Source organism: Pristiophorus japonicus, chromosome 12 (genome assembly GCF_044704955.1).
Source record: "Pristiophorus japonicus isolate sPriJap1 chromosome 12, sPriJap1.hap1, whole genome shotgun sequence".
Taxonomy (NCBI): Eukaryota; Metazoa; Chordata; class Chondrichthyes; family Pristiophoridae; genus Pristiophorus; species Pristiophorus japonicus.
The window spans coordinates 164,907,947-164,934,296 of record NC_091988.1 but is presented as its reverse complement, the minus strand read 5'-3'; the positions used below and the strand labels follow the sequence as shown (position 1 = coordinate 164,934,296).

General features: G+C 44.5%; 1 protein-coding gene across 5 annotated transcripts in view; it reads left to right on the top strand.

Moving 5' to 3' along the window:
• The window catches only part of gdap1l1 (ganglioside induced differentiation associated protein 1-like 1), an 86,026-nt gene that overhangs the window by 34,459 nt on the left and 25,217 nt on the right, over positions 1–26,350 (top strand). For 3 of the 5 annotated variants that reach the window (XM_070896101.1, XM_070896097.1, XM_070896098.1), the window contains one exon: positions 15,693–15,866. The exons of 1 other annotated variant lie outside the window; for it this stretch is intronic. In XM_070896101.1, coding sequence (XP_070752202.1) covers positions 15,693–15,866 — 174 coding nt within the window. Of the gene's footprint in view, positions 1–4,488; positions 4,534–15,692; positions 15,867–26,350 lie in introns of all 5 variants that reach the window. One more of the 5 variants, XM_070896096.1, reaches the window with a different exon arrangement.

The window sequence follows — 26,350 nt, the reverse complement described above, 5'->3', positions numbered from 1 at the left end:
TTTTTTTTCTTTTTGTGAATGTGCAATATCAACTTATACTGAATATTCTTGAATTTTACAGCTTGTTATTCATTGCTAAGTTTGGGTTCATTTTATGTTACGATTAAATAGTAACATAACTATTGGAACACAATCACATGAAACGAAGGGCAAGAAATAAATGTTCTGACACTACCATGCATGTTATTATTTTATATTTTGATGCAACTCAATACTACTGTTTACTCTACTTTATTGTAAGCTGGTTAATCAAGATTTCTGCTAAATTAATTGCTCATGTTCATTTAGGGACGGTCTTGTTCTCAAAACTTTGCTGTGTTCTGATTGTATCAGCTGTTGCTCAGTAGGTAGTACACTTGCCTCTGAGTCAGAAGATTGTGGGTTCAAGTCCCACTCCAGGGACTTGAGCACAAAAATGTAGGCTGACACTCCAGTCGGAGGTGCTGTCTTTCAGATGAGATGTTAAACCGAGGCCCCATCTGCTCTCTCAGATGGACATAAAAGATCCCATGGCACTATTTCGAAGAAGAGCAGGGGAGTTATCCCCAGTGTCCTGGCCAATATTTATCCCTCAATCGCCACAACAAAAAAACAGATTATCTGGTCATTATCACATTGCTGTTTGTGGGAGTTTGCTGTGTGTAATTGGCTGCCGCGTTTCCTACATTGAGACATGCGGTGGTTGTGAAAGGCGCTATATAAATGTAAGTCTTTCTTTCTTTCTAAACTTATTTACATGAAATTACTGATTATCATCCAGATCCCCACAACCCTCTGTATAAAGAAGCTCCACCCCCTCAAATCCCCTCTAAACCTTCCATCAACCACCTTAAAACTATGCCCCCTTGTTATAGACCCCTCCAGCAATGGAAATAGGACCTTACTGTCCACTATGTCCAGGCCCCTCAATATTTTGTACACCTCAATGAGGTCTCCTCTCAACCTCCTCTTTTCCAATGAGAATCAACCCAGCCTATCCAATCTGCCCTCATAACTAAAATTGTCCATTCCAGGCAGCATCCTAGTAAATCTCCTTTGCACCGTCTATAGTGCAATAAGGTCCTTCCTATAATACGGCGACTAGAACTGCATGCAGTACTCCAGCTGTGGCTTAACCAAAGTATTATACAATTTAAGCATAACCTCCCTGCTCTTATATTCCATGCCTCAGCCAATAAAGGCAAGCATTTCGTTTGCCTTCTTAACCACCTTATCCACCTGGCCTGCTACTTTCAGGGATCTGTGGACAAGCACTCCAAGGTCATAGAAACATAGAAGCATAGAAAATAGGTGCAGGAGTAGGCCATTCGGCCCTTCAAGCCTGCACGGCCATTCAATAAGATCATGGCTGATCATTCCCTCAGTACTCCTTTTCTGCTTTCTCTCCATACCCCTTGATCTCTTTAGCCGTAAGGGACATATCTAACTCCCTCTTGAATATATCCAATGAACTGACATCAATAACTCTCTGCAGCAGGGAATTCCACAGGTTAACAACTCTCTGAGTGAAGAAGTTTCTCCTCATCTCAGTCCTAAATGGCCTACCCCTTATCCTAAGACTATGTCCCCTGGTTCTGGACTTCCCCAACATCGGGAACAATCTTCCCGCATCTAACCTGTCCAGTCCCGTCAGAATTTTATGCGTTTCTATGAAATCCCCTCTCATCTTTCTAAACTCCAGTGAATAAAAGCCCAGTTGATCCAGTCACTCCTCATATGTCAGTCCAGCCATTTCTGGAATCAGTCTGGTGAATCTTCGCTGCACTCCCTGAATAGCAAGAACGTCCTTCTTCAGATTAGGAGACCAAAACTGAACACAATATTCCAGGTATGGCCCCACCAAGGCCCTATACAACTGCAGAAAGAACTCTCTGCTCCTATATTCAAATCCCCTAGCTATGAAGGCCAACATACCATTTGCCTTCTTCACCGCCTGCTGTACCTGCATGCCAACTTTCAATGACTGATGAACCATGACATCCAGGTCTCGTTGCACCTCCCCTTTTCCTAATCTGCCGCCATTCAGATAATATTCTGCCTTCATGTTTTTGCCCCCAAAATGCATCTGCCATGCATTTGCCCACTCACCTAATCTGTCCAAGTCACCCTGCAGCCTCTTAGCGTCCTCCTCACAGCTCACACCGCCACCCAGTTTAGTGTCATCTGCAAACTTGGAGATATTACACTCAATTCCTTCATCTAAATCGTTAATGTATATTACAAAGAGCCGGGGTCCCAGCACTGAACCCTGCGGCACTCCACTAGTCACTGCCTGCCATTCTGAAAAGGACTCGTGTATCCCGACTCTCTGCTTCCTATCTGCCAGCCAGTTCTCTATCCACATCAGTATATTACCCCCAATACCATGTGCTTTGATTTTGCACACCAATCTCTTGTGCGGGACCGTGTCAAAAGCCTTTTGAAAGTCCAAATACGCCACATCCACTGGTTCTCCCTTGTCCACTCTGCTAGTTATATCCTCAAAAAATTCCAGAAGATTCGTCAAGCATGATTTCCTTTTCATAAATCCATGCTGACTTGGATCGATCCTGTCACTGCTTTCCAAATGCGCTGCTATTTCATCCTTAATGATTGATTCCAACATTTTCCCCACAACTGATGTCAGGCTAACCGGTCTATAATTACCCGTTTTCTCTCTCCATTTTTTATAAAGTGGTGTTACATTAGCTACCCGCCAATCTGTAGGAACTGAGCCAGAATCGATAGACTGTTGGAAAATGATCACCATTGCATCCATTATTTCTAGGGCCACTTCCTTAAGTACTCTGGAATGCAGACTATCAGGCCCTGGGGATTTATCGGCCTTCAATCCCATCAATGTCCCTAACACAATTTCCTGCCTAATAAGGATATCCTTCAGTCCCTCCTTCTCACTAGACCCACTGTCACCTAGAACATTCGGAAGGTTATTTGTGTCTTCCTTCGTGAAGACAGAACTGAAGTATTTGTTCAATTGGTCTGCCATTTCTTTGTTCCCCATTATAAATTCACGTGAATCCGATTGCAAGGAACCTACGTTTGTCTCCACTAATCTTTTTCTCTTCACATATTTATAGAAGCTTTTGCAGTCAGTTTTTATGTTCCCTGCAAGCTTCCTCTCATACTCTATTTTCCTCTTCCTAATTAAACCCTTTGTTCTCCTCTGCTGAATTGTAAATTTTCCCAGTTCTCAGGTTTGCTGCTTTTTCTGGCCAATTTATATGCCTCTTCCTTGGATTTAACACTATCCCTAATTTCCCTTGTTAGCCATGGTTGAGCCACCTTCCCCGTTTTACTTTTACTCCAGACCGGGATGTACAATTGTTGAAGTTCATCCATATGATATTTAAATGTTTGCCATTGCTTGTCCAACGTCAACCCTTTAAGTATCATTTGCCAGTCTATTCGAGCCAATTCACGCCTCATACATCGAAGTTACCTTTCCTTAAGTTCAGGACCCTGGTTTCCGAATTAACGGTCACTCTCCATCTTAATAAAGAATTCTACCATATTATGGTCACTCTTCCCAAGGGGCCTCGCACAACAAGATTGCTAATTAGTCCCTTCTCATTACACATCACTCAGTCTTGGATGGCCAGCTCTCCAGTTGGTTCCTTGACATATTGGTCTAGAAAACCATCCCTAATATACTCTAGGAAATCCTCCTCCACCGTTTTGCTACCAGTTTGGTTAGCCCGATCAATATGTAGATTAAAGTCGTCCATGATAACTGCTGTACCTTTATTGCACACATCCCTTATTTCTTGTTTGATGCTGTCCCCAACCTCACTAGTACTGTTTGGTGGTCTGTACACAACTCCCACTAGCGTTTTCTGCCCTTTGGTATTCTGCAGCTCCACCCATACCGATTCCACATCATCCAGGCTAATGTCCCTCCTTACTATTGCATTAATTTCCTCTTTAACCAGCAACGCCACCCCGCCTCCTTTTCCTCTCTGTCTATCCTTCCTAAATGTTGAATACCCCTGGATGTTGAGATCCCAGCCTTGGTCACCCTGGAGCCATCTCTCCGTGATGCCAATTACATCATATCCGTTAACTGCTATCTCCGCAGTTAATTCGTCCACCTTATTCCGAATACTCCTCGCATTGAGGCACAAAGCCTTCAAGCTTGTCTTTTTAACACACTTTGCCCCTTTAGAATTTTGCTGTAATGTGGCCATTTTTGTTTTTTGCCTTGGGTTTCTCTGCCCTCCACTTTTACTATTCTCCTTTCTATCTTTTGCTTCTGCCTCCATTTTATTTCCCTCTGTCTCCCTGCATAGGTTCCCATCCCCCTGCCATGTTAGTTTAACTGCTCCCCAACAGCACTAGAAAACACTCCCCCGAGGACATTGGTTCCGGTCCTGCCAAGGTGCAGACCGTCCAGTTTGTACTGGTCCCACCTCCCCCAGATCCGGTTCCAATGTCCCATGAATTTGAATCCCTCCCTTCTGCACCACTCCTCATGCCACGTATTCATCTGAGCTATCCTGCAATTCCTACTCTGATTAGCACGTGGCACCTCATCCCGTTTTTTTACCTATAACGTTGGTACCTATATGCACCACGACAACTGGCTGTTCACCCTCCCTTTTCAGAATGTCCTGCACCCGCTCCGAATCATCCTTGACCCTTGCACCAGCGAGGCAACATACCATCCTGGAGTCTTGGTTGCGGCTGCAGAAACGCCTATCTATTCCCCTTACAATTGAATCCCCTATCAATATAGCTCTCCCACTCTATTTCCTGCCCTCCTGTGCAGCAGAGCCACTCACGGTGCCATGAACTTCGCTGCTGATGCCCTCCCCTGATGAGTCATCCCCCCCAGCAGTACCCAAAACGGTGTATCTGTTTTGCAGGGGGATGACCGCAGGGGACCCCTGCACTATATTCCTTGCAGTGCTCTTCCTGTTGGTCACCCATCCCCTATCTGGCTGTGTACCTTTAACCTGCGGTAAGACCAACTCCCTAAACGTGCTATTCACGTCATTCTCAGCATCGTGGATGCTCCCTTTGTTCATCTATATTATTAAGTGGCTTGCCGCCTAATGTGTATACTCTTTCCTTATTAGCCCTCCCAAAGTGCATCACCTCACACTTCTCTGAATTAAATTCCATTTGCCACTGCTCTGCCCACCTGACCAGTAGATTGATATCCTCCTGCAGTCCAATGACTTTCCTCTTCATTATCAACCACACAACCAATATTCAAATCTAAATCGTTGATATGTGCCATAGAAAGCAAGGGACCCAGTACTGAGCCCTGTGGCACCCCACTGGAAACATCCTTCCAGTCACAAAAACATCCATCAATCATTACCCTTTGCTTCCGACCTCCAAGCCAATTTTAGATCCAACTTGCCACTTTGCCCTGTATCCCATGGCCTTTAACCTTCATGACCAGTCTACCATCTGGGACCTTATCAAAAGCCTTGCTAAAGTCCATATATACTACATCGTATGCACTACCCTCATCGATCCTCTTGGTTACCTCCTCAAAAAATTCAATCAGGTTAATCAAACACGATCTTCCTTTAACAAATCTACACTGACTGTCCCTAATTTATCCTTGCCTTTCCAAGTGCAGATTTATCCTGTCTTTCAGGATTTTTTCCAATAATTTTCCCACCACTGAGGTTAGGCTATAATCGTTGTGCATCACTGCGCTAGCACCCTGGGCAGAACATTCGAGCATTTTGGCGGATTTAGCATCCGCCCGAAGACCCGTCTAGAAAAACCAGATGGACCCAGGCTCGAAAGGCGCCATGTTGAAAGCGAAGGAGAAAGCTGCACTTGTGAGTGATTAAAAGGATTGGGAGAAGAACGCTGCATTACAACATACTTTTGATTGTGAAGTTTGTGAGTTTCTAGGTTGTTTTATAACAGACATTTAAGGAAACTTTAAAAGATGGGGGCTATGCTAGGTCGGGAGCCATTCATCCTAGCTGCTATTGCCATATGTATGGCTTCAAGCTGGAAGAAGGCTTATTGTTGATTATTTGCAACGTAATTGAAGAGATCACAGACGTATGGGGAGGAGGCCTTACCCCCCCAAGAGTTTACAGGAACATCTCTCATACCTCCAGCTCTCTGAGGCACAGTGCGTTAGGAGGCTGCGCTTCCGAAAAAAAGTGCTGATAGAGATATGCCAGCTCATACGGACAGACCGACTGCCTACCAGTGGCAACAGGACTGCACTGCCCGAGGAGGTGAAAGTGACTGTGGCACTTGCCTTCTCTGCCTCCGGCTCCTTCCAGGCATCAGTGGGTGACATATGTTCCATCTTGCAGCATGCTACACTTTGCTGCATTCAGCAGGTACATACATAGGATGGACATCATAAAGCTCCCAATGACCAAGGAGACCCAAACTGAGAGGGCAATTTGCTGGCTTCCCCAAGGTTCAGGGTGCCATTGACTGTATGCATATCGCCCTGCAAGCATCTTTACGGAATGCAGAGGTTTTCCGAAACTGAAGGGGATTCCACTCCATGAACGTACAGATCATCTGTGACCATACTCAGCGCATCATGGCAATGAATGCCCAATATCCAGGAAGCATCCAAGATGCTTTCATCTTGCGTGAGAGCAGTGTCTCATGCATGTTCCAACGTTAACCAGGCCAGAGCTGGCTTTTCGGGGACAAAGGTTATGGCCTTCCCACCTGGCTAATGACCCACCTCCGGAACCCTCAGACAGAAGCTGAGCATCGCTATGATGAAAGCCATGCAGCCACACACAACATCGTCGAACAGACAATTGGAGTGCTCAAGCAGCGCTTCTGATGTCTGGACCACTCTGGAGGCTGCTTATAATACTCCCCTCAGCAGGTCTCTGAATTCATTGTGGTGTGCTGCATGCAACACAACTTAGCCATCATGAGGGGACAGGAATTGCCAATGGAGATTGCAGGATCACCTCAGGAGAAAGAGTAGGAGTGGGAGGAGGAAGACGAAGGAGGAGGAGCCTGGCAAGGAACCCATTCTACCACCACCACAACCACGTGGAGGCATCATGGAGATTTCGCTGCTGCAAAAGCTTTATGTCGGCAGCTCATAATTGAACACTTTGCTTGAAGAGTGAACGGCAGGTTTGAGTGTTGCCTGGCCACGCTATCCCACCATGTTGACTATTCCTCCTCTGATTCTGCAAATGAGACATTACACAGGAATGATTAAGGTGAACAAAAACATTTATTAAACATTGTAAACTTTGTAATCTTCATTATAAAACTTAAATAAAATAAAGGAGCTGCATCCAATAGTGTGATAATTCAAGAATATCAGAACATAATCCAGCATCAACAACATAATCCAGCAGTGTGATACTATAACATCAATTCCTGCCCCACTATTTTTCCCACTGTCTTTTGCCCCCCTTTCCTGCCTGCTGCTCCTAATCAAAGTGGCACCAAGACATACAGTAAGGTTGCCAGAGCGCTGCTGTGTTGGGGCAGGGGTGGTGGGGGGGGGGGAGGCGGGGGGGAAGAGAAGACAATGGAGACGCCATCTGGAGAAGCACTGGACCAGCTCATGGCTTGGAAGGCCTGGCTTTTGACTGGCTAGCCTTTTCATCGGCGTCGCCAGTCACAGGTGGTTTGGGTGACAACCATCGCTGATGTCTGGTTGCCGACTGAGTGGGGGGAGACGGAATGCGGTCATCCGGAGGAATGACACTACATCCCATATCCCTGGAGCCACTCATTCCTCAATCGCCGACAGGGCTGGCCCCTAGCAACCAGAGCACGATGTAAACGAACACCTTGCTGGCCTGCTTCGGAACCGTCACTTTCCCGTATGACAGTGGGGGACACAGAGTATGGCGGCAGACATGCACTGCATCACCTGCCCAAGCTGAAGCAGAGTTTGTGCCTGTGATGCACCATGTTCTGCAAGGATTCGCACCACACTCTCCGGGACTCCACCATCACTGCTGGAGGCCATCAGCCTTGTGTGGGCGTTGATGACCTCACTGACATCACGGCTTGCACTGATAATCTGCAACACTACCTCTGTAATCATCACTTTCAGACTGTCAATGCTCGCAGGAATCCTTCCCAAGACATCAAGGAGCTGATGGCTAATCTGGATGCTCTCCCTGGACATTCCCATCATGTCCAGTTCCAGACCGACTATGCTGACTCACCCTTCGGAGAGATGGCCTGCGGGATTCAACCCCAGCACTGCATTGCTGCACGCCACTGGTCCCAGGAGCCTCTATTTCATCGAACCCCAAGAACATCACGTCGTCCTTAGTGGAGCTGAGTGCCGGTGGCGGAGCAGGGGTCAATTGATGCTGCGCCGGAGTTGGCTCATCAGTATCCTCCTCTTTCTCCAGACAATGGCCTGATGTGGAGGGGTCCCTTGAGGGATGCGGCGCCTGTGTCTGGTCATCTGGAAGTAGAAAACAACAGATGAGTGGTTAGCTGCAGGGGAAGGTACAGGGTGACATGAGGAAGGTCACATAGCACAGGCTCATTTGAAAGACTGCCGCTACTCCATTAAATCTAGTCCAGAGACACTGCATCACATTGCCCCAACCTATCTTAGGGAGTGTGCGGGACTTACCCTCAGTATCTGAGCGGGGATCAACACTCCCAGTGGCAGCTGCCCAACCTGTGACGCCAATGATGTCTGCCACTCTGTCTTCAACGTCTGTGAGTGGCAGGGTCTGAAGCGGACCACCGCCTGTCCGCACCTGCTCGCAGTGATTATGAGATTTTTTCTGCAAAGATGAAAATGCGAATGGTTACAAAAGGGTCCATCTGCTCTTGTGGCACAGATAGCCACCAAAGCACTTCTGCCATACTGTCTGAATGTAATAAGAGTCCTCTGTTTAATGGCCTTGGAAGTTGCACATGGTTCATCAGGAGGACATCGAAGTGCGGAGCCATCTTATGAGATCTCAGAAAGCAATCTTAATAATGTGTAAAGATCATTCATGGCAAATAGGGTGCCGAACTAAGCCTACCTATGTATCATGCATTTTAGGAGGCAACCCACAGAGTGTTGAGAGACAGCAACAGCATGAGAACAAATAGTGCATCAGATTTATCCATGAAGTAATGAAGGAGTGCATGAATTAAAATGGTACTCACTCTGATGACACTGGTGAGATCGTTAAATTTCTTTCGGCACTGTATGCCAGTTCTGACCTCTGTCCGAGGCAGAGATCTCCTCAGCTATTTCTCTCCAAATCCTCTTAAATATGCATGGCAGTGGTCTAGAACCACTCCGAAGATGCAACTCCTGCCATTTCCATTCCACAGCCCCCACTAAAGCTTCATTAGCCTTGTTGCTAAATCGCCTGGCACGCTGACTGCAATCTTCCTCCTCCATCATCAATTTCAAAATGTGAAATGGCTGATTCAGCCCCGGGTGTACTGCCTGCGCAGGAAGTTACCGCGCCCTGCATTAGCGTTTGCGACAGGAAACCAGAAGGTGAAAGCACGCGGGAAAAAAAAGCACATGCGCAAGACGCAAATTGCGCCAAATTCGGAACTTTCGGCTCCGATGCACAGAATCTGTGGTGTAATGCCGGAGTTTACACTAACGCTCTTTGTAAACTTTCATTTGGCGAAAGCTGCTTGCTCTGACGTTAACGTTATCCCGGTGCTAAATTTTTCGCTCCGCCGCGAATTGCGCCCGGAAATGGTCAAAAACGCAAAAAAACGAAAATCCAGCCCAAGGAGTTTATTCATGTTATATTGGCCATGGGAAAAAGCCATAAACTGTAAAAATAGGCCAAAATGTAGTGAGCGCTTAGATAGCCAATTGTGTTTCATAGTGCACCTGACTGTTTCTATATGAAGATAGGATCCACATCTGAGAAACACTCTTGGCACTGGACTTCCTGAAAAATGAGCAAGTCAAAAAAACACAAAAATCATTTCAACATAATAGCCTAGAAATGACTAGATAATAGCAGACAAAGTAATGTCATTTAAGATGTTAGGCATCCATGCGCTAATATTTTACACAATAATTTCGAGATCAATGTGTAATTGAGTACAATCATATCTGTACAGGCTACGATAGGTCATGTTGCTTTACAAGTAAAAAGCATTAGGAAACAGCCGTAGTAAAAATCTACACTGAAGTCTCAATAGACTGTTGGTAATTGCATTTGACAACGAATTGCAATTTGATTTCTCATCCAAGGTAATTATAATTAATAGAAACAGATTATATTTGTAGTTTGATTGATTAGTGCAGTTATAAAGTAGGAAACAGTTTTATTTTGGTGTAGGTAAATATAGACTAAAGAAAATTTTCATTCAATGCATATATTCGGCAGTCATAATAAACAGGTAGCATGTATATTGTATCAATACACCTGAATATAAACATTGCAGTACATTGATATACATACCTTATATAATTTACATCAGTATGGAATGCAAAAGAATGATAGTTTTAATTTACAGTACTTTATTTGGAAATGTAACCTATTTAAATTAACATTGTGCCTTTAATGCAGTGTGCCTTTAAGTATAGCATACAAGCATGCATTAAATTTCACGGAGTGACTCCTGCCAATGAACAGCAAGTTACCGGAAACTACCGGAAGCTGCACAGAAGACATTCTGCTCATAACTGTGCTCCAGAATTAGCCACGCATCTAGCCAAGCTGTTCCAGTACAGCTACAACATTGGCATCTACCCGACAATGTGGAAAACTGCCCAGGTATGTCCTGTTCACAAAAAGCAGGACAAATTCAATCCAGCCAATTACCACCCCATCAGTCTCAATCATCAGCAAAGTGATGGAAGGCGTCATCGACAGTGCTATCAAGCGACACTTACTCACCAATAACCTGCTCACCAATGCTCAGTTTGAGTTCCACCAGAACCAGCTCCAGACCTCATTTCAGCCTTTGTCCAAACATGGACAAAAGCTGAATTCCAGAAGTGAAGTGAGAGTGACTGCCCTTGATATCAAGACAGCACTTGACCAAGTGCAGAGTTTTGTATGCAATACAGGTTCAAACTGAGTACTGTTTAACTAAGCAAGGTACAACCTTGGCTCTGCTTTATTTAGGCCCAAAAAGTGCCTGCATCTCAAAATGCCTGGCCTTTCATACCTGAGCAGCACCATGTGCGTGCTGCTCAGTGGCCTCCAACAATGACTCCATCTGGTGGCTACAAACAGAATGTACATACATGACATGTGACATCAAGGAGCCTTAGTAAAATTGAAGTTGATGGGAACCAGGGGGAAAACTCTCCACTGGTCGGAGTCATACATAGTACAAAGGAAAATGACTGTGGTTGTTGGAGATCAATCATCCCAACCCCAGGACATCGCTGCAGGAGTTCCTCAGGGCAGTGTCTTATGCCCAACCATCCTCAGCTGCTTCATCAATGATCTTCCCTCCATCATAAGGTCAGAAGTGAGGATGTTAGCTAATGATTGCACAGTGTTCAGTTCCATTCGCAACTCCTCAGAAAATGAAACAGTCCATGTCCACATGCAGCAAGACCTGGACGACATTCAGGTTTGGGCTGATAAGTGGAAAGTAACATTCGCGCTACACAAGTGTCAGGCAATGATTATCTCCAACAAGCAAGTCTAACCACCTCCCCTTGATATTCAACAGCATTATCATCACTGAATCTTTCACCATCAACATCCTGGTGGTTACCATTGACCAGAAACTTAACTGGACCACATAAATACTGTGGCAACAAGAGCAGGTTAGAGGCTGGGTATTCTGCTATGGGTGGCTCATCTCCTGACTCCCCAAAACCTATCCATCTACAAGGCACACGTCAGGAGTATGATGGAACACTGTCCACTTGCCTGGATGAGTGCAGCTCCAACAACACACAAAAAGCTTGACACCATCCAGGATAAAGCAGCCCACTTGATTGGCACCCTATCTGCCACCTTTAACATTCACTCCCTCCACCACTGGCATACCGTGGCTGTATTGTGCACCATCTACAAGATGCACTGCAGCAACGCGCCACGGCTTCTTTGGCAGCACCTCCCAAACCCGCGACCTCTAGCACCTAGAAGGACAAGAGCAGTAGACACATGGAAACATCACCACCTGCAAGCTCCCCTCCAAGTTACACGCCATCCTGACTTGCAAGAATATCGTCATTCCTTCATCGTCGCTGGGTCAAAATCCTGGAAATCCTTCCTTAACAGCACTGTGGAAGTACCATCATCACACGGACTGCAGCGGTTCAAGAAGGCGTGTTCAACACTATATTCTCAAGGGCAATTAGGGATGGGCAATAAATGCTGGCTTTGCCAGTGCTGCCTGCATCCCATAACGAATAAAAAACAAATAACTGTTGGTCACAAATTTTAAAAATATTGGCCCTGAAATTCCGTTTTGGCTTTCCCCCGGGCATTTTAGAGAAAAAATACACACCTACCTTAAGCTGGTGCCTATGTTGGACTTTCCGATGCTGAGGCCTCCTTCGACTGCGATTCGCAGTGCGTACACGTCGGCGCATGCGCAGGCCTCGAGCTGGAGTCACATGGCTCTGGGCAGCCAATCAGGTAAAATACCATAGTAATAGGAGTTCCGCAGGGTCCTAAACTCCTATTACTATGATTGTGATAGAGCCCGAAACACCCAAAATATTAAAAAAAAGAAAATAATTACATTACATTCATTTAAATTAAAGTTATTGACGTCTTAAAAAAAATAATTTCCTGATTTTTAGAAATTTTTTTTAAAATAAACTTTCCGTTTTGGGGAAGGTTTTTAAATGATAAAATATGTTTTCGTAACTTTATTTTTATATGTTTGTGTTTTTTTAAAAACACTTGCACCTGTAAAAGTAGGCTATGCGCCCTTGAGGACATTTGTATGCGTAACTATCGGAAATTTCCACTTACAAGTGTCCTCGCTCCCGAGATGCAGCCATCTGCCAAGCCAGAAACTTGACAGATCGGAAATGCGGTTTCCAGCGCATGCGCATTGCGCGCTGGAAACCGGCAATTCTGATGCCTTCCCGGGTCCGTAGGAACTCTGTACGGATCCGGTATCTCAGGGTCAATGTTGATGACAACAGATGGAGGATCTGAGAAGTGCTGAAGCACATCACGAATAAAGTTTTATTAATGTTACTAGGTTGGCTTAATGTTACTGGTGATTTTTCAGTTTAAGAACCGCTTAAACAACAAGGACAAACAACTTTTAAAAATAACCTCACAGTTCAAATTTTATTTAAAATTAACGGTTTTAACAGAATTCTCTAAATTCGCTTCTTTATTTCTCATTTTGGGAAATCTGGCGACAACAAATAAAAAAAACCCATTGGAACTGCGCATGTGCAACTTTGTCCGGTTCATTGGCAGCAGTTGCGTTTTAAATTTTAAAGCTGGGGAATTGTGGGACATCGATCTGAATTTCAGGCCCAGAGGCTTCTTTCGGACGAACGCCTCCGACCTGAGAATTTTACGAAATTACCTGATGGTCCCGGAGGCGCCTGCAATTCCCTTCTCTTCCTGCGCTTTGAAGCGTGCACCCGTCCTCAAGGTTCGAATGCAGACGGTGCAGTCACATGTGACTGCACAACCAGTTACAGTATTCTCATTAACAGCAATGAGAATTCCGTATCTATGAATTCTCATTGCTATGAGAAAAAAACTGAAACACATTAAACACAACATAAAAAATAAAAACACACCTCACATAATTAAATTTAATTGAAATTAAAGTTAATAAATGTGTTACAAAAAAATATATATTTTTCCGATTTAAAAAAAAAGTTTTGTAATTAGGGTTTAAAATAAACTTACTTTAGTGGGCAGGGTTTTTAAACATAAAAATGTGTTTTTAAATTTTATTTTTATATGTTTTTTATATAAACTCTTACGCTGGTAAAAGTAGGCTTTGCACCTGCTTTTACCAAGCGCAAGAGTTTTAAGGACATTCGCTGGGCAAGAAATGGGAAAATAGTGCAATCTTGCCCATACGAATGTCCTTGCTGCCGAGATACGTGCGATCTGTTAAGCCAGAATTTGACAGATCAGAAAAACTGGTATTTGGCACATGCGCATCGCGCGCAGGAAACTGGCTTTTGCAATGCCTTTCCGGGTCCGTACACACTCCGTACGAACCCGGGGAGGCCAGAATTTCAGGCCCATTGACTTTTCATAGAATCAAAGAAATTTATAGCATGGAAGGAGGCCCCTTCGGCCCATCGTGCCCACGCCGGCCGACCAAGAGCTATCCAGCCTAATCCCACTTTCCAGCCCTTGGTCCGTAGCCCTATAGGTTACAACATTTTAAGTGCACATCCAAGTATCTTTTAAATGTGGTGAGGGTTTCTGCCTCTACCACCCTTACAGGCAGTGAGTCCCAAATCCCCACCACCCTCTGGGTGAAGACATTTTCCCTCATATCTCCTTTATACATCCCCCCAATTACGTTAAATCTATGCCCCCTGGTTGTTGACCCCTCTGCCAAGGGAAACAGATCCTTCCAATCCACTCTATCCAGGTCCCTCATAATTCTATACACGGTAATCAGGTCTCCCCAAAGAAAACAGACCCAGCATCTCCAATCTTTCCTCATAGCCAAAATTCTCCAGTCCAGGCAACATTCTTGTAAATGTCCTCTGCACCCTTTCCAGGGCAATTACATCTTTCCTGTAATGCGGTAACCAGACTGCACACAGTACTCCAGCTGCGGCCTAACCAGTGTTTTATACAGTTCAAACATAATGTCCTTGCTCTTGTATTCCATGCCTCAACTAATAAAGGCAAGTATTCCATATGTCTTCTTAACCACCTTATTTACCTGGCCTACTACCTTCAGGGATCTGTGGACCTGCACTCCAAGGTCCAAGGTCCCTTTGTTCCTCGACACATTTCAGTGTCATACCATTTAATGTGTATTCCCCTTGCCTTGTTAGACCTCCCCAAATGCATTACCTCACACTTATCCGGATAAATTCCATTTGCCACTGTTCTTCCCACTTGACCAGTACATTATTTTTCTGCAGCCTGCAGTTTTCTTCTTCATTATCAATCACACAGTCTATTTTAGTGTCATCTGCAAACTTCTTAATCATATCCCCAACATTCAAGTCCAAGTCATTGATATATACCACAAAAAACAAGGGACCCAGCACTGAGCCCTGTGGAACCCCACTGGATACAGCCTTCCAGTCACAAAAATACCCATCAACCATTAGCCTTTGCTTCTTACCTCTAAGCCAATTTTGGATCCAACTTGCCACTTTGCCCTGGATCCCATGGGCTATTATTTTCGTGACCAGTCTGCTATATGGGACCTTATCAAAAGCTTTGCTAAAATCTATATACACTACATCATATGCACTGTCCTCATCGACCCTCCTTGTTACCTCCTCGAAAAATCCAATCAAGTTAGTCAAACACGTCCTTCCCTTAACAAATCCATGCTGATTTTCTTTGATTAATTCATGTCTTTCCAAATGAAGAATTTTACCTTTGTTATGTGTAGGTGTTTATTACATGAAATCTTTGTAGCTGTAATTCATTAGGCTCGTTAGGCTAGGCGGAGTGTTCTTATGTATGGGTGCATTGTCAAATTGCTATTAAATTGCTTTATGTTAAATAAGTTGTTTGATTGAAAGGATCATATTGTAACTACAAAGATACAATATACAATCCTGGATAAATTGAAGAGCCCAGGTTTTTTTTGGCTATGTCTGACATAAATTATTATTTCATCTGCAGAAAACTTCCCAAGATTAATTCCAGAAGCAGGGAGCCTTATTTATTCCAGAATGCAGCACTTTAAAGACCTGCTGGACTCACTCCCCATGGACGCCTATACTCACGGCTGCATTCTACATCCAGAATTGACCACAGAATCCATGATCCCAAAGTACGCCACAGCTGAAATCCGCAGTAAGTTGATGCACAAGCGCAAAGTGTGTAACACACTTTAGAACGGGGTTGACATTGTAACATCCAGGAACAGCAGCTGAGTAATGATGGCACTAGATTGGCAACTCAACTATCATTAGTTCAAATACCAATGGAGAAAGTTGTGAAATTGAATTCAATAAATTTGGTAATTAGTGGGCTAGCACCAGAAAATGACCATGAAAATGACCAAATTGTTGTAAAACCAACTGGTTCATTGCTATCCATCAGGGAAAGGAATCTGCCACCTTTTCCTGGTCTGACCTACATGCGCCTCAGTCCCACCATATATTGTTGACTCTTAATGCCCTCAAAGCAACAAAGGATCGGGAATAAATACTGTCTTGCCAGTATCTCCCACATCCCAAGAAAAAAATTAAAAAAACAAGAGTTCTTGCTATTATTAAATACTCTGATCAGCACAAAGCATCATTTAAGCCCACAATATCCTGGGAGCTGCTTCTGTTTCACCACTGCAAATTTGCCGGAAGTGCAGAGGAAACCTCATTTACATGTTTAAACAGAGTTTCCGCCAAAGCTATGGCAGCAGCTTTTAGAAAATTCCTAGCCTTGGAAACCAAAACACTTCTTGCGCAATGCCAAGACAAGTAAACACATTTGAGCATGCCATTTCTTATGTGGTGCTAGCTTATGTTAAAATACAGTGAACTACATCTAGAATAAATTTGAAATAGTCTTCATTTTAATTCTTTCATTACATATATTTAAGCACTGAATTGTCAAATTATGCTTCCTTAATGGATGTAGAAGGTTGACTTCAGGTCATTGAGTCATCTTTGATTATGATGTATCAATAATATTCATGCTGATGATTTGAGAGTCCTGAAGTTAACCTTCAACAAAAACTGAAAATAGGAATAACCCAGAAATAATAATGGCACATTGTACAAAAAACACTTACGTACGCATACACGCACATATTCTCAATAACTGTGAGGAGAAACTATCGGCTTCCTGCATGTTTTCCACAGCTTGAATACAAAGTAGTTTGACAAAGACAAAACAAAGTCACTGAACAGCATTTTGTTCTCAATACAATATGGTCAAGCTTTGAACTGTGGTTCTGGTACAATGTTCTGCACTTATTATAAATAAAGCAGTAGAATAGCTTATGCAGTTATCCCATCACAAACCATTTATTAATGTAGTGTACAATTTTTTTAGTTATCCCATTTCATTGGGAAAAAAATTAAAAACTAACATTGTTTCTTCTCCTTGTAACAGCCGGCCATCCTGGAAGTGATCCAGTTCAGGAAGTTGCAACTATAGTTTTGCTTCTCTCTCCTTCCACTCCCCTACTACTTAATGGTGGTTCTAGTTTACTATATGTTGATAATTGTGAAATTTTCAGCCTCTATACTTGTCCCTGTGTCCGGCCTTTGGAGGTACTAAAACTGTAAGACTAACCATTAAAGGATGGGCAGTCCTTATTCAGTTTATTTTGACAGTTTTACTACTCTCTAACTTTCATAGAGTTTTCTCTCCTTCCTAGACTCACTGGAGTGAGTAAGTATCTGGGCCCCACAAGGAAACCTTGGGCCTCTCCTATCCTGGGCTTCCCGCCCCCGATTGCGATGTCTGCCGAAACCCGCTCCACCCCTCACAAATCAACCTAATTTAGTGCCAGGTCTGTTCCTGCGAGTCTCTGGCGGTGGCCTTCTGTCGCCCAAAATCCCATGACACCAAACCCCCACCACCAATCTGGCATGAGTTAAAATGGACCCTGCCATTAGACATTAAACCAAAGTCCCACATGCTTGTTCAGAAGAACATAACAGATCCCATAGCACTATTCAAAGATGAGTAGGGAAGTTCTCCCATGTGTCCTTGGTAACATTTATTCCTGAATGAACATCAACAATAACAGATTAACCAGCCATTATCTCATTGTTATCTGTGGATCTTTGCTGTGTGAAAATTGGCTGCCTCATTCACCTACATAACAACTGTCAATACACTTCAAAAGTAATTAATTGACTGTAAAGCGCTTGGGGATTGTCTGAGGCTGTGAAAGTACTATATCAGTGCAGCTTCTCTCTTTTCTTTGTATGACTCATGCATAATTTTGTTTCAGACTAATTCTGAACACCATACACATTTAGAAGTCATCATTGGGCATCAGTTCTACAGATTTCTCAAATATTAAAGCTAAGCTTATAACACGACTGGAGTAAATACAATTATGCCAACAGACTCGTGTATAAACATCGGCCCCTACAAGTGATGTATAGTTACAGTATACAATAAATACACAAATATCACATGTAAACCACTGGAAATAAATCTTACAACATCAAGCACAACTGAAAATTGCACCATTACCTTCCAAGGATTTATCCTTGGCTCCCTTTTCCTCTTCACCTAAATGCTACCTCTTTCATAGAATCATAGAAGTTTACAACACAGAAGGAGGCCATTTCAGCCCATGTTGGCCGGCCAACAAGAGGCTATCCAGCCTAAACCCACTTTCCAGCCCTAGGTCCATAACCCTGCAGGTTACGGCACTTCAAATGCACATCCAAGTATTTTTTAAATGTGGTGAGGGTTTCTGCCTCTACCACCCTTTCAGCCAGTGAGTTCCAGATCCCCACCACCCTCTGGATGAAAACATTTCCCCTCAAAACCTTCTACAAATTACTTTAAATCTATGCCCCCTGGTTATTGACCCCTCTGCTAAGGGAAATAGGTCCTTCCTATTCACGCTATCTAGGCTCCTCATAATTTTATACACCTCAATGAGGTCTCCCCTCAGCCCCCTCTGTTCCAAGAAAAACAAACCCAGCCTATCCAATCTGTTCTCATAGCTAAGATTCTCCACTCCTCGCAAATCTCCTCTGTACCCTCTCTAATGCAATCACGTCTTTCCTATAATACAGCGACCAGAACAGCACGCGATATTCCAACTGTGGCCTAACCAATGTTTTATACAGTTCAAACATAATCCCCTGCTCTTTTATTCTATGCCTCGGCTAATAAAGGCAAGCATTCCGTATGCCTTCTCAACAACCTGATCAACCTAGCCTGCTACCTTCAGGAATGTGTGGACATGCACTCCAAGATCCCTTTGTTCCTCTATACTTATCAGTGTCCTACCATTTAATGTGTATTCCCTTTCCTTGTTAGCCCTTCCCAAATGCATTACTTCACACTTTTCCGGAGTAAATTCCATTTGCCACTGTTCTGCCCAGCTGATCAGTTGATATCTTCCTGCACTCCGCAGCTTTCTTCTTCATTATCAACCATATGGCCAATTTTTGTATCATCTGCAAATTTCTTAATCATACTCTCTACATTCAAATCTAAATCCTTGATATATACCAGAAAAAGCAAGGGACCTAGCACTGAGCCCTGTGGAACCCCACTGGATATAGCCAGCCTTCCAGTCACAAAAACACCCATTAATCATTACCCTTTGCTTCCTGCCTCTGAGCCAATTTTGGATCCAACTTGCCACTTTGCTTTGGATCCCATGGGCTTTTACTTTCGTAACCAGTCTGCCATTTGGGATCTTATTGAAAGCTTTACTAAAATCCATACACACTACACACTGCCTTCATCGACCCTCTTGGTTACCTCATTGAAAAATTTAATCAAGTTAGTCAGACATGACCTTCCCTTAACAAATCCGTGCTGACTGTCCTTGATTAATCCATGTCTTTCTAAATGAAGATTTATCCTGTCCTTTAGGATTTTTTCCAATAATTTTCCCAACACTGAAGTTAAGCTGATTGGCCTGTAATTACTTGGTCTTTCCCTTTCTCCCTTCTAAAACAAAGATACCACATTAGCAGTCCTCTGGCACCACACCTAAAGCCAGAGAGCATTGGAAAATGATGGTCAAAGCCTCTGCTATTACCACTTTTGCTTCGCTTAACATTTCATCCGGGCCTGGGGACTTATCCACTTTCAAAGCTGCTAAAACCCCTTTATACCTCTGTTTATTTCATGTAATATTTCACACTCCTCCTTCTTGATAGCAGTGTCTGCATCGCCCTTCTCTTTGTGACATCATCTGAAGATATGGGGTCAGCTTTCACACGTATACTGATAAAATCCAGCTCTAACTCCAGCAACTGTCTTGATCCAAACCTCCCTCCCACAGCTTCTGTGTTGTCAGACTGCTTGCCTGATATCCAATGTTGGATGCTCTGCAATTTCCTCCAGCTACACATTGGTAAGTTCAAAGCCATTGGGGGCAAAATTCAGCCTCCCGAAAAGGCCTCTTACCGTTGAAATGCGGCGGTCACGCAGCGGGGTCGAATGACCGCCACTAGCGAAATTCACCGAGGGTTTTTCTCCGCCCCACTGCTGCCGACCTGTCCTAAGTGCGTAATCAAAGCACGCACCGCTGATCTCCTGCACTTCCAGCCAAATTCACCATGAAAAATCTTTGATCCGCCGCGCAGTGACCCCGACAGATTTTTCTGTCGGTGCACCTTGTTGGAAGTGTGCGCAACATGGCAGCATGGCGGTTATTCAAGGAGAGGGCACAGTGCCATTTTTTTTTTGTCAGCCGACTGCCAGGTTGGGCCAACAATTATGCCCTCTGGTTCGGCCGGGTCGCCAACAGGCAGCCTGGCACCCCCACTTAGGTGCCAGTCCATTGGCCCAGCCAACCGAAGATTTAAAATGGCAAAGACTCTCCCCTTTAAGTGAAGGGTAGAGCCATGGTGATGCACGTGTCATGACGTCATCACCACTCCGCTGATGATTGACAGGGGCGGTGACTCCATCCCGCCTCCTATTCCGCCCCTCTTGTTGTCAATCTTCTGCTCACTGCCCCACTTCCGTCCCCATTATGACCGACTTCTGGTCTGCCTGAAAAAAAATGACAAAGAGCTAAATTTCGGAAAAGAGGCCACCTCATCCAGCGCGGTGGAAAAAGCATTTTAAAAATGGTAAATGTGCCAGGTTTCCGGTGGGTCTGAATTTCTACCCCATTGTCTTTGGCTTCCACCACAAATTCATACCCTTGCCACTGATTGCATCCGTCCTCCCCTGGTCACTTTCTCAGGTTGAACGCGACTGTTTGCAACCTCGGCCTCTTGTTCAAACCGGAGCCGATCTTCCAAACCTATAGCCTCTCCAGCAGTAAGGCTGCCAACTTCCATCTCTGTAGCAATGCATAGTTACACATATACCTTTGTTGCGAAAAGCCTCATCCATGCCTGTCACACTCGACTCAACTATTCCAATGCTCGCCTGGCCGGCCTTCCATCCAGCACTCTTCGTAAACTTCAGCTCATCCGAAACGCTCTGCTGCCCATAACCTATTCCGTGCTAAGTCCTGCTCGCCCATCACCCCTGTGTTTACCGACCTCCTGGTCTCCCAAAGTCTCAAATTTAAAATTCTCATTCTCATGTTTAAATCCATTCAAGGCTTTCCCTTTCCCTATCTCTGTAACCTTTTCCAGCACCACAACTTATCAAAACTCTCTAGGGGTGCATACGTCCTGCACCCCGATTGGGGGCGGTAACCAGCTGGCACCGGGACTGTGTGTCCGGCACAGAAGTCCCGCCGCTGAGTTCGGCTTACCACCGCTCAAAGGAACTGGAGCGCAATCTCGCTTGCTCCATGTCTTTGGGGGAGGTTACCAGGACACAACTGGGATGGTGAGGGAAGTGCTACGCAGATGCAACGAGTTCAATGCCCCTCCCCTTTGTTTAAAGGCGAGGGCTGCTGCGAATTTGCAAGGCCTCTGATGGCTCCCACTAGGCAACCAGGGTAGCGTGCGACTAGGCCTGCAGCCCGGCACTCAAAACAGAGTGCCGGGCTGCACGATGGCAGCCCGGACCACACTAGGGCCGCCATCATAGAGCCAACCCAAGAGTCAGCAATAAAAAAATGACAGCCTGGGGCACTGGCGCCCTCCCCTTTAAGGAGCTACGCGAGAGTGGATGTCAGCCAGCTTCGTGACCCATGAAGCTGGTGTTGACATCCGCTCATGCCAGCCTCGCAGCCTGTGGGGCAATTTCTCCCATGGGGCGTTAAGGCATCGGCACAGGGCGCTGAGGGGTCGCGGCGCATATTGATGACGTCATCGCCGGTTGTGCGGTGGCCTGGGGTTCTAACTGTATGGCACGGCGCTGCTGCAGTAATGTCTCTGCAAAGTCCCGGGAGCCGGTAGCGCCCCACCCTGGGCGAAAAGTCTCCTCCGCCCCATTTGCGCCCCCCGCAGGCATTAACGGGTCTATAAAAAGGGGCAATTTACTCCCTCTGTTCTTTAGATTCTGGCCTCCTGTGTATTTCCTCTCCCTTTGACCCACCATTGCCAGTCGTACTTTCAGAAGTCTAGGCAACCGCTCTGAGTTTCCCTCTCCAGTGCCCATTCCCCTTTTGTAACGTATTTGCTTCATGAGTTCTTTGCTTAAGAATTCATAGCAATACTTTGCTTTTAAGAACTAGTTGGTTTATTAGCAAAGATTTAATAATCACACTACACATTATCAGTTCATTCACCTGGCTCACCACCACCTGCCTCATTGTGGATTCCCTAAACCCAACTGGTTGGGTATTATTGAGTCTTGTGATCATATAACTGGCTCAGCCACTTCCAACTCAACAGTTCTACAAACTAGTGAGCCATACTCACAGGTGCATACATTATACCTCTCTACCTCCATCGCCTCCTTTCAGACCATCTTAAAAACACTTCGATCAAGTCTTTGCTCAGTGCCCATTTTTGTCTGATTCAGCTGTTTAGGACATTTTTTACGTTAAAGTTGCAATATAAATGCAAGTTGTTGTTAAAGGACACATAAGCCTCCACTGCTGTGGTCTCCTTAGCTTGCAATCTTTCATCATACAATCAGCAATGTGCGTTGCCAAGTTGGAACAGTGCACAGCTGAATAGTTAGCTCGAAACTAAGTGATTTGCGAGCGAACCAAGAGAAAAAGAGAGACAGCGAGAGAAAGAGAGGATGCACAAATAAGAGCTGTGAAAACACAATTTAATCCCCGAGTGAGGACTAGAGATGAGCAACATTATACAGGTCTCCATTTTGTGTAGCACGAGAGACACAAACTGTTAAAAATGGTTCTGTTTTTAAATTTTTATAATCCTTTGTCACAGGATTGATTATGGGTGCAGAGCACTTTAATACATCCTGTAATGGGAGTTTTTGCATTCAATCACAGGATGCAGTTAATGGAATCAATACGCTTTTGACTGCATGTTGTGTTGCAAGTTGAAAATAAATAGTTCCCCTTGTGGCTCAGTTGGTAAATGGCACTGCTTCAGGTGGAATAAAGCCACGCAGAACAACCAATCTCTGGTTCAAATCCTCATCCATATTGAGTTAGTTGCTCTCAACTGGGTCGGCAGTATGGATACAATTGGCCTCAGCACCTTGGGCTAGGGTAGGGAAGGGAAGAGAATAATCAGGCAGGGTTCCTAGTCACTATGTAGCAATTGCTATTGCAAAGTGCACATATTGGAGTAGGACATTTTTTATGCTTGATTTTGGAGCTTCCACTTGCATAGTTGAGTAATCTACTGCTAAATGTTACCTGGGCTCACACATGAGAATGGTCAGCAGCAGTTCAACTACACCCCATATGAGTCAGCAGATTCCGTCGAAGAGGGTAAAAAAAAACCCTGAGCTATAGGATTGCTTACTAAGTACATTTTTTTTTTGAGTCTCAATGATGGCTTGCGCTGGCCATCAGTACTGCCCCGCAAATGCATTTTTCTACCTTGCCAAGAATTAGGCTGCTCGTCTACTTGCCCAAATTCAAAATCCGTGCTCCTGACCACTGAGACTCCGCATTGCCAATGGAGCCTTGGTAAATTGGCCCTGTGAAATCTTCGGTACTGAAGATTTTTAGAGGAGATTTGAGGAGAATTTATTTCACTCGGAGGGTGGTGGGGGTCTGGGACCCACTGCCTGAAAGGTGGTAGAGGCAGAAACACTCATAGCATTTAAAAAGTACTTGGATATACACATGAAGGTCTGAAACCTGCAAGGCAATGGACCAAGAGCTGGAAAGTGGGATTAGGCTGGATAGCTCTTTGTCGGCCCGCACGGACACAATGGGCCAAATGGCCTACTTGTGTGCTGTAAATTTCTATGATGCTAAGATTCTATGAAATGAGCAATTCAGTAATCCTATGATGAAAGATTGACCTTGAAGTTGCCAACTCACCTCTACTCGATAAGTATAGAAAAATCTATGTTACAAACATTTGCCTCTTTGTGCTTGGGCAAGCAAAGAGAAAGAATGTGTGGTAAATCTCATGCAGCAATGAGCATCCTTAATAAGCATATTGAGTACCAGATATTTTTCTTATGATGCTTTTGAACTCTTGATTCTACAGAAGTATTCTAAAAATATCTGCATAAATCTAGTTGAATCTGTTAATGACATAACTCTTATTACTCTCCAAACTACCCGCAGGATATGTTCCCTAATTGAGACAGCCAACAGCTGTGGGATTGGGTTCTGCTGTTTTATATACACATCGCAAAATTCACAGCAAGTCCAGGTTGAGCTCTAATTATCACAGCCATCGAACGATATTTTGCTTGTCTATTACAGGTTGAACCTCTCCTATTCGAGACTCCCTTATCTGGCACCACCCCTCGTCCTGGACCATTCCCGGCTACCAGGTGGCGCATGCTCAGAATGCACTCCTACTCACCAATATAATTTCTCCTCAATCAGCTGCCTCCTCCTTGCCCTGCTGGAACTTCTGCTGCCACAGTCCTCGGGCCAGCCGCTCCTCCGCACAGCGCTCCCTCCAGGGAGTGGGGCCGATTCTTCTCAGCCCACCGACTCTTCTGGGCTCGCTGACTCTAAGGTTTGCCGACTCTTCGAGGCCTCCCAGGGCCCACCAACTCTTCCGAGGCTCGCCGGCTCTTCAGCGCCCCCTGCACACTGATTGTCTGTCAGACAGTCGGTCCAGCCAATCGGTGCACACACACACTTACCCCAGCAACTGCACTTAAAGGCGCAGTCCACCTAAACACGTGATCTCCCCTCATCCGGCAAAATCTCTCGTTCGGGACAGGCCAGTTCCCGAGGGTGCCGGATAAGAGAGGTTCAACCTGTACTATGCACCCTCCTGCCACTAGCATTCTAAAAATCTGTACGCTATTCCTCCTTATCAAAATGTATAAGATTATGAGGGGGCTTGACAAGGTGGATGCAGAGAGGATGTTTCCATTGATGGGGGAGACTAGAACTAGAGAGCATGATCTTAGAATAAGAGGCCGCCCATTTAAAACAGAGATGAGGAGAAATTTCTTCTCTCAGAGGATTGTAAATCTGTGGAATTCGCTGCCTCAGAGAGCTGTGAAAGCTGGAACATTGAATAAATTTAAGACAGAAATAAACAGTTTCTTAAATGATAAGGGGATAATGGGATATGGGGAATGGGCAGGGAAGTGGCATTATCAGATCAGCCATGATCTTATTGAATGGCGGAGCAGCCTCAAGGGGCCATATGGCCTACTCCTGTTCCTATTTCTTATGTTCTTATGTTCATAGTTATCAGAATTTTCCAATTTTATAAAGATTTGTCATTCTATTTTTGGAGAGGAGCTCTTTGTTTGTTTAACATGAATATCATCTCATTCCTTGCCAAGTTCATTCCTCTAGGCAGGTTATGTGTTCACATGCTTCATGGCATTCGGAAAGACCATGATTTCTCATTCATCTCTTTCAATGTGATGGTGGCTTTAACCAAAAATGGTCTCATTTTTATTTGTTTTTCTTCCATGCATATTTGGGAACAGTAATTGCTGTAGTTTACATTTTTGTCATGACTAAAAAGGCAATGGTTTAGATCCAGTGACACCTCTACTTGATTGTCTGATCGTATTTTTTGCATGGTTTTGTCATCATTTCTGGAGGGATTCTTTCCCTTCGAGTTTGGTTTTGCATTGGAAAATATTGTTGCCAAATTCCTCAGTGTTCCATAGACTCCTACTGAAACTCTCATGGGAGTCCATGGGATAGACTTTCCACTATGGTTGCTATCGCCCAAAAATGGGTGATATTTCCAGCCTTAGTGCTTTTTTTATTTTTCAGGATCGCTGGAATATCGCCCATTTTAAAAACTGCTAGTTTCACCTTTTTAATTTTAGCGATAGCCTTAGTAATGTGAAATGGGCCTTAGTGATATGTTGAGTCGTACAAGGCTGGTTTCCATAGCAACAGCCGTTCTGCGCATGTGCGTTTTTTTCAGGCAAAGAACTTTTCCCACAGAGGTTGACAGAGAGAACAGGGGACCTGGTCCCCATCAATAACATTACAGAACCTTTCTTTTATTCTAGCCCCTGTTGCTTTATAAAATAAAATCTGTCAGCCAACTGAGGTGAACTCCATTTCCTTCCTCATGGGATGACATACCTTTGTTCTGCTTCTACTTGTACAATGGACCAGAGGGGGAAAAGATACATGATTTATTAACAGCAAGTACTTGTATGTAACTTTTCTCATT